The 8955-nt window shown below is 47.6% G+C and overlaps 1 protein-coding gene across 1 annotated transcript in view; it reads right to left on the bottom strand.

Annotated features, from left to right (window-relative positions):
• The window catches only part of man1a2 (mannosidase, alpha, class 1A, member 2), a 109544-nt gene that overhangs the window by 75368 nt on the left and 25221 nt on the right, over nucleotides 1–8955 (bottom strand). The window contains exon 3 of the mRNA XM_042078319.1: nucleotides 8872–8955. This exon is cut by the window's right edge and continues 178 nt beyond it. Coding sequence (XP_041934253.1) covers nucleotides 8872–8955 — 84 coding nt within the window. The remainder of the gene's footprint in view (nucleotides 1–8871) is intronic.

The following is an 8955-nucleotide window of genomic DNA, read 5'->3' as shown; positions in this document are numbered from 1 at the left end:
CACACACAGTTGGTATGTGACACCATGTCATAAATAATTACACACACGCAGCACGCTACATCACTCTGCTTTCTCTGATGAATATGAAGAGAGAGGAAAACAAAGCCCTCTCTTCTGCTTCCTTTTTCTCTTAGTCTTTCTGACATGCTCTTATCCCTCTCTCGTCCTGATTCTTTCCACATCTCTCTTACACTCTTTCCATCACTCTCTCTCGATCACACTCTCCATCTTCTCTCCACTCCATTCCCAATCTCCTGTTCTCTGTTCTCCCCATTCTCTCTTCATCTGCTTCCCTCTTTCTCCTATTTCCCCCCTCTCTCCTCTGTCTCTTTCCCCCCTCTCTCCTCTGTCTCTCTCTCTCTCCCCCTCTCTCCTCTGTTTCCCCCTCTTCTCTGTCTTTGCGCCATGAGCTTTCGCACTAATCCACGCCTGTGGAATGAATTCACCGGTCGGGTCTAATCCTCTCAGCATGCAGACTTTCTCTCTCTCTCTCTCTCTCTCTCTCTCTCACACACACACACACACACACAGCACTTCCCTGGCAACGGGCCTGTGGAGGGGTACAGAGAAACAGAAAGAAAAGAGAGACAGAAAGAAAGAAGAGAGAGAGAGAGAGAGAGAGAGACAGAGAGAGAGAGAGAGAGAGAGAGAGAGAGAGACAGAGCTAGACAGAGTGAAGGGCGGGAGAGAAGACAGAATGAGAGAGAGAGAGAGAGAGAGAGAGAGGAGAGAGAGAGAGAGAGAGAGGAGAGAGAGAGAGAGAGAGAGAGAGAGAGAGAGAGAGAGAGAGAGAGAGAGAGAGAGAGTGTGTGTGTGTGTGTGTGTGTGTGTATGAGGGAGGGTGGTGTTGTGTCGTGTCCTCGGTCACAGCGGCTCTGTGGGCTAGCAGCTAATCGGAGTTAGCGTGGCGTTAACTACAGTCTGGCCCTGCTCCCAACTCTCTTAGCGCAGCACACTCACAATAAACACAAGTTTTACACACACACACACACACACACACACACACACACACTCAAAGACACACATACACACACACACACACACACACACACACAGAGCCATGTGCTTTATGGATATGCCAACAGGAAATATGAATGTTGTGAGTCAAGCAAGCATGCATGCTGTACACGACATGACCACATGTGCACAAAGACACACATACATAGACAGACAAACAGACAGACATAAACACACGCACACATGCACACAGAGAGGCATCACTCAAGCACACACAATCACAAACTACCACACACACACACCTTGCCACGGCCACACACATCGCAAAACGCACACACGCAGTCTTACAACATCAAGCTCCCTCCCTCACACACAGAAAAAAAACAAACACCTGTGACCTACAAAACTCTCTGCATCCTTTTGCAAATGCTCAACAGCCCAAAACACAAACACTTGTGTTTGTCCAACACACCAGGCTTGCACACAGACAGACACACTCACTCCTCCTCCACCCTCCACAAATCTCGCACCGTCTGCCCCAAAACAACACCGTCTCCTCCAACCCCTCCTCTGCACTCCCTCACTCTTAATGCCCTGACAGAGAGAAGAGAGAAGAGAGAGAGAGACACAGACAGGCTGGGAATGAATGTGTTCTAAGAATGAATGTGTTCTAAGAATGAATGTGTTCTAAGAAGTCATGCCGAAGGAAACCATTTTCTCCGGTTGGCTATGAAATAAGTCGTTGTGACTAGGGGACATAGCAGGCTTTTCACACTGTTCCCTTCCCTGCCTTGTCATCCCCTCCTGGCCATAGAGCATTTACGAGGTAGAAAAGTGCTTCAACTACCTCACGATGACTCTAGCAATCTAGCAATACACCTGAAAGATGCCTACGGTTGTCAGCCATTCAGAGTGATACCAATTATCCATGTGAAATTTAATATCAAAATAAAAGCTCTGCTGCAAAATCCACCTATGTTTTTCATGAGGAAAACGGAAAAAAAAAAAAAAAAAAAAAAAAAATTCCACCATTCCGCGAACATCTCAGACAGTGTTACAAAATAATTGAAAAGAGTAACACAGGTCCTCACTCACCGATTCTGATGAGGGGTGTCATGTAGTGGGGATAAGGCCGACTCTTTGTCATTTGTGACGACGAGGGCTACAGTCAGAGCATGTTGTAAGAGAAATAGCCTCAGCGTTGAGTAGTACGTTAGCCTCAGGACCAGTCTGTCAGTACGTCTCATGTCCAAAGGCATAGAGCATGTCAAGAGAGGTCGAGGAACCACCACTCGTTCGAATAGAAGAGACATGATATGTAGAATGAAAAGCAAACCAAGGACTTCGGTAGTGAGCTTGCTTGGATTTGGGCTAAGCACTTCAAAGACTTCAAAGAGATTACCTGACATGTCCAAGGCAGCCTCTGAAGGTTTAGTCCAGGACAGATAGCCTCCTGTTTAAGTATAAGTATAAGTATATATACTCTTTTGATCCCGAGAGGGAAATTTGGTCTCTGCATTTATCCCAATCCGTGAATTAGTGAAACACACTCGGCACACAGTGAACACACAGATCACACACTAATCCCGGCGCAGTGAGCTGCCTGCAACAACAGCGGCACTCAGGGAGCAGTGAGGGGTTAGGTGCCTTGCTCAAGGGCACTTCAGCCATGCCTACTGGTCGGGGTTCGAACCAGCAACCCTCCGGTTACAAGTCCGAAGCGCTAACCAGTAGGCCACGGCTGCCCCATAAGACCCAGATTGAAACATATCGATGAGTAAAGTGGCAAAAGAGTAGAGGTCGAGGAACCAATGGTCATCGGAGTAAAGGGGACACGACATCTCAAAGGAAATTCAGCATTGAACTTGGTTGGGGTTTGGGCTCAGGACTTCAGAGGCTTCAAATAAACTCTGCATTGAGTTTACAACCTGGTGTGTGTTTGGACCCCCACACATCACAATGTTCAAATTCAGTCTGCAGTAAACATCACTAGTTGATGGCTAGTTTTACACACATACATCCCCCATCCCCAACACACACTAACACACACACGCCCCTACAGGCAGCATCCATAATGCATAGGTACGTGATTGCTTATGCATGATAGATTTGTGTGTGAATCACACACTTTGCTGCTCTCGCCTCCTCACGTCTTATTACAGACTCAGTGGCCAAGTCTCTAAACACACACACACACACACACACACACACACACACACACACACACACACACACACACACACACACACACACACACACACACACACACACACACACACACACACACACCTCTCTAAAGCCTCTCCAATCACACACAGGCTTACTGACAACGTCACACCAAACTTTGGCCAATTACCACAGTTTCAGGTTCTAGCACAGGGGTGGGCAAACTGCGGCCCGGATCCGGCCCGCCAAGCATTTCATTTGGTTATCAGGCTGCTCGCCATTTTTTTCCTGCGATAGAGATGACGTTGGTTAGCTTTACTGCAAACTGCTTTTCACTCTCCTTAGAGAACGTTTACAATGTCAATGTAAAAACATCATGTTAAATAGAGATAACATCATGTTAAACTAAGTTAACTCTTAGTTATCTCCTTTGCAGCAGATCTAACGTGAACATTATGCGATCCATTTAATTGGGAAAGCGTCTGCACTCACGAGAGGGAGACAGCGCCGCAGGTTCCAGCTGGCTTGTCATTGTTTATAATTGACATCTCCTTCTTATAAGAAACTTTTAAAAGGAAATCATGAAGGCAACAGTAGTTCCCACTACTGACCATTTAAAAACTGTGAGAGGGCCCAGCCGTAGGTACAGCACTAGCCACAGCGGAGCAGGCAGAAGATCATTGAGAAATAAACATGTCTTAAAGCGACAGTGCACAGTTTATACATGTGTTAAACAGCATACAATTAGCAGTATTTTTAAGCAATTAATATTTTAAAATAAATATATTTTTCATACTAAATTATAGGCTATAAAAAATGTATTTTTTTTTATGTGTTTTAAAGTTTGCCCACCCCTGTTCTAGCAACACCGATCAAGACGCCGGAGTGGCCACTACAATCACACACCAGCTCTAACAATCAGACAAGAGAATAGGTGCTTGCATTCTAAACACTCAGTCAGCAAACAGCACACACACACACACACACACACACATCAAATCAAAGACCATACTGTCTTGATGCCTCTCCAATCAAAAGCACTCCGCCCCCAGTCCAACCTCTCCAATCACCCATCTCACCCCCCTCTCCAGTCGAATTCCCGCCCGCTCTTTCAGCCTCTCCAATCAAATTTCAGTCGCCTACACCTCTACCACTCTCCAATCAAATGCCAGGCCTTCCGCTGCCTCTCCAATCACATGATGGCACTCTCTCTGGGCCATCGGAGAAGATAAGAGAGGCTGTTGTCATAAACCATATCATTCTCCAGATAAGGCATCTAATAATAACATAATTAAAAGAAAGAGAAGAGAAGAGGGAGAATAGAGAAAAGGCAAGGAAGAGGAAGAGTGGAAGGAGTGAAGATAAGAGGAGAAGAAAAGAGAAAAGAGAAAAGAAGAGAGGGGGCTAAAGGGGGAATGAGAGAGAGAGAGAGAGAGAGAGAGAGAGTGTGTGTGAGTGAGTGAGTGAGTGAGAGTGAGATAGCAACAGGCAGAGTAAGAGAGGGATGGGGAGAGAGAGAGAGAGAAAAAAGGGTATGGGAGAAAAAGCAAGAGAGGGTGGGGTAGAGGAGAGGGAGAGAGAGAGAGAGAGAGAGAGAGAGAGAGAGAGAGAGAGAGAGAGAGAGAGAGAGAGAGAGAGAGAGAGAGAGAGAACTTAAGAGTCTTAAGAGAATGAGTCTCAGGTAGAGGACGTTAAGAGAGCGAGAAATAAGACATTCTGTACAGAGCAACACTTCACCCAACTTCACCCAGCGGACTGAATAAAGCAAGAGTAGCAGGTCGTGACTGGGTAATACAACAGAGATGCGTAGCACACATTACAACTTTCGCTAACTTTCACTTAGCTCATCAATATTTCATTAGCAGTGTGACCTACGGCTTTGAAAGCGCCGCGTGCACTCACTGCCAGCGAGGCCTGTTGAGCTAGCTGGGCTGGCTGGAGTGGAATTGAATTTGTTGAGAAGCTACTATGTGGTCTCTTCCACAGCCCTGTTAGAGCCTCATAGATCAATACTATACCACTACACAGTCTGGCTGTACAGAGCTTAGAAAACACACACACACACACACACACAAATGTACTGACACATCTCAGGTGTGTGAATGTGTGTGTGCGCACGTCTGTTGAGTGTGGAGTGAGGTGTGTGTGTGTGTTGTGTGTGTGTGTGTGCGCGCAGTGAGGCAGTGTGTGATGTGATGTGATGGAGAGGGTTAAGGAGCCCCAGTGGTGAGCAGCAGATGGCCCAGCTCTGGGGTCTCACTGCATGGGAGCTGGACCCTAAACTAACCCCTACACACACACACACAAAGCAACAACATTGGAAAATACACTCACAACCTGTGTGTGTATGTGAGTGTGTGCGTGTGTGTAAGTTTCCATGTCCTGTGGAACCGTGTGACATCTGCCGAGCAGGAGGAGATCTGAGTGCCCTGGAGAAACACGCCCTGATGACACGACAAGCACAGAGAAGAGTCTATGTGTGTGTCTGTGTGTGTGTGTGTGTGTGTGTGTGTGTGTGTGTGTGTGTTCATCAACAAATGGGTACATTTGTGTATGTGAAGTGTTTGTTGTGTGTGTGTGCGTGCGTGCGTGTATATATACATTGTGTGAAAAAGTGCTCCACAAATCTCACTTAACAAGCCTGCTTCTCCCATAAACTCACCCAGACCACATGGGTGCACAAAGGAACACGCACACACTCGCACGCATATTAATTTCATGTAGAGATGAAGGCACATAAACCAGCACTAAGGAACTATTTTCACAGAAAACAATTATTAGCGGTAAGTGATCAGTGGAAACCAACAGCAACAGAGTTATTTAATATTCCAGTCCAACTGTGCTGACTCATGGTCCACACACACACACACACTTTCTCTCTGGGAGCATACACGCTTGTGTGGGCAGGCATACACATGCACACCGACACACACACATCTCTTCTTCCCATCCCGAAAGCTTTGTTACATGTAAGAGGCCACACACACACAGAGAGAGAGAGAGAGAGAGAGAGAGAGAGAGAGAAATAGAGAGAGAGAGAGAGAGAGAGAGAGAGAGAGAGAGAGAGAGAGAGAGAGAGAGAGAGACTAACGCACAGATTATAACATCCGAGGAGAGCCATCGTCGGCCAAAAGACCACACCACACAACTCAAATCCCACTTCTCCTGCCCACCATTATGAGTCGGCTCCATCCAAGGGCACGGACGCCGTGTACCACTAAATGCCCACATCATACCCAGCTGGCTTCGCCATGGTGCCCAGTCTTTCCACAGAGCAGCAGAAACTCGGCTGGCCAGACACCGGCCTGGCAGCGCCAACCCTACCATTTTCACCAGACGAACAGCTGGCAAAATGAACCCGGAGTCACTGCCACAGGAGGAGGAGTCTGGGGCCTCTGAACACACGGCAGCGAGCACTTCAAATGACCAATCAGTGGGTGGTGCTGCTGCAGTGGCCACTGGCCATTCCGTTACACTTAAAACATTTAATTATCAGGTCGAGGCTCTTATCCAATGTCACCTGCAGGATAGCGCGCGCGCACACACACACACACACACACACAGACACACACACACACACACACACCTCTCCCCCTCTCTCTCTCAATTAAATTTTCAATTTAATGTGCTTCATTGGCATGGCGGTTCAGGTTACAATATTGCCAACGCAACTGAATAGTACTAAAGCAATAATAAAACCATAATAATAATATAAAGACAAATATCAAATGAATGAGAAATTAAGAACGGGCTTTAACACATCGTCATGTCAACGGGACACAATACAAACAACTGAAAGCCACATGCCGCCGCCATCACCATTACAAAAGCAACCAATGGCGTGGTAAGGATTTCACCATAAACCCACCATAGTCGTCTCGTCTGACACCAGGGCCAGGAGTGGCACCGTTAGGCGTGCCCTGATCTCTCGCCATGTCTGCAGCTGATGATGAAACCCCAGGTAACGGATTCTGTGGCCGCTAGGCGTGCAGTAATCACCAGCCCTACTGCAGCTGTAGTGTGTGTGTGTGTGTGTGTGTGTGTGTGTGTGTGTGTGTGTGTGTGTGTATTGACTGGCGTCTGTGTCGGATGTCTCGCCTTGGGCCACCTCTGTAACTAGGGGCTGAAACATCACCATAGCGCTGGATATGGACGGCTGTCAGTCGGTTTTTACAACGTCTCTGCTGGTCACGGACAAACAGCATCTGTGACCTTGCCAGAGCCTCACATTATCGTTACTAGTGCCATTCGTGAATAACGAGCAGAGTAGGCGAGGAGATAGAAAACCATTTGTTTACAGTAACCCGTGCAGAATGGTCTAAGCTAAGGCACAGACCTTTTTGACCATCCCATAAGAAGACCGGCAACATTTCAGAAAGAAAAACTGCAATCTCTCTTCCCATCACCTTTAGAACTATAAATACTGGACCCCTTCTCAGAGATTTTCCAGATCTGGAAAAGGATAGTTCATTGTCCAAACTTTTTTTTCTTAGGCCTGGCCAGACCATGGTAATTATTAAATTACACGACTGCAGCGCACAGCCATGAGTAGCCTCGACCGCACTATCCCCGGAGACTAACTACCAGGGTTGATTACACGTTGGCAGTAATCATAAAACTGAACTGACTCACAAGGAACTTTTAATCCAAGACCCACTCTCAGCAAAGCCTTTTTGCTCTGCGACCAGAGACCTTTGACTAGATGAGCGCAGCAGCACACTGCTTCAATTTACAGCCCTTCTCAGCAGACTGCTCAACGGGATACTTTTGTCTGTCTGTCAGAACTGACCGCTACTAAGAGGACAGGGAAATGACCCAAGATGACCGCAGCCCTGACACGCAGGGAGGGACGGCCATAGCAGCGGTGAAAAAGCGGACGAGCTCTCCGGCACGACTCCCCGAGAGCCAGGAGAGGAACTTATCATTCTCTGGGCTCTCTGTCCATTAATCCTGCGTTGCTCTCTCCCTTTTCTCCCTGAAGGGAATCTATGTCTCTCATTCAGATGGCGTCTCGCCAATGATCGCATCGCTGGCTGTTATTCTCTGTACAGAGAGAGAGACAGAGAGACAGAGAGAGAGAGAGAGAGAGAGAGAGAGAGAGAGAGAGAGAGAGAGAGAGAGAGAGAGAGAGAGAGAGAGACTAACGCACAGATTATAACATCCGAGGAGAGCCATCGTCGGCCAGCGCGAGACAAAAGGCGCTTTTAGATTAAATGGGCTGTAACTGTTTTTCGGGGAACGCGACAGCGTTTCTGAACAGACAACGGCGACAAGAGAGATAGGAGGTAATTAAGTGAGCGAGGGAGGAGAGGAGGAGAGGAGAGGGCGGGGGGACTGGCGGAGGTTCGCAGACGTGCTGGAGAGGAAGATTCACCACAAGCTTTCAGAGTAATCACAGAAGCACAGGGAAGGCCCATGCAAGAATGAGAGGGGGAGAGGGGAGACGACGGGTTCCATGTCTCACACAAACACCACACACACACCTGCATAAACAAACATGCATAAAGACCCTGAAACTACCCCTGGAAAGCATATTTTTAAGATAAAAATCTCTCATTCAACAGAGCGCAAATAAAGTAAGAACACACCTGTACCTCTACTTCATCAGCAATTAAACAACGCTACACCAAGTGTAGACCATCCCCTCTCTCACACACACACACACACACACACACACACACACACACACACACACACACACACACACACACACACACACACCTCTTCCCAGCCCCTGCATCCCCTCACCTCTCGGATCTTGTCCCTCTTCTCCTTGACGTCCGGGTCGGCGGGGTCTCCGTCGTTAATGCCCAGCAGCTTGGGCAGGGGCAC

Source organism: Alosa sapidissima, chromosome 2, assembly GCF_018492685.1.
Source record: "Alosa sapidissima isolate fAloSap1 chromosome 2, fAloSap1.pri, whole genome shotgun sequence".
NCBI classification, from domain to species: Eukaryota; Metazoa; Chordata; class Actinopteri; order Clupeiformes; family Clupeidae; genus Alosa; species Alosa sapidissima.
Note: the sequence above shows the minus strand (reverse complement) of the source record. Positions and strands in the feature narration are given on the sequence as shown.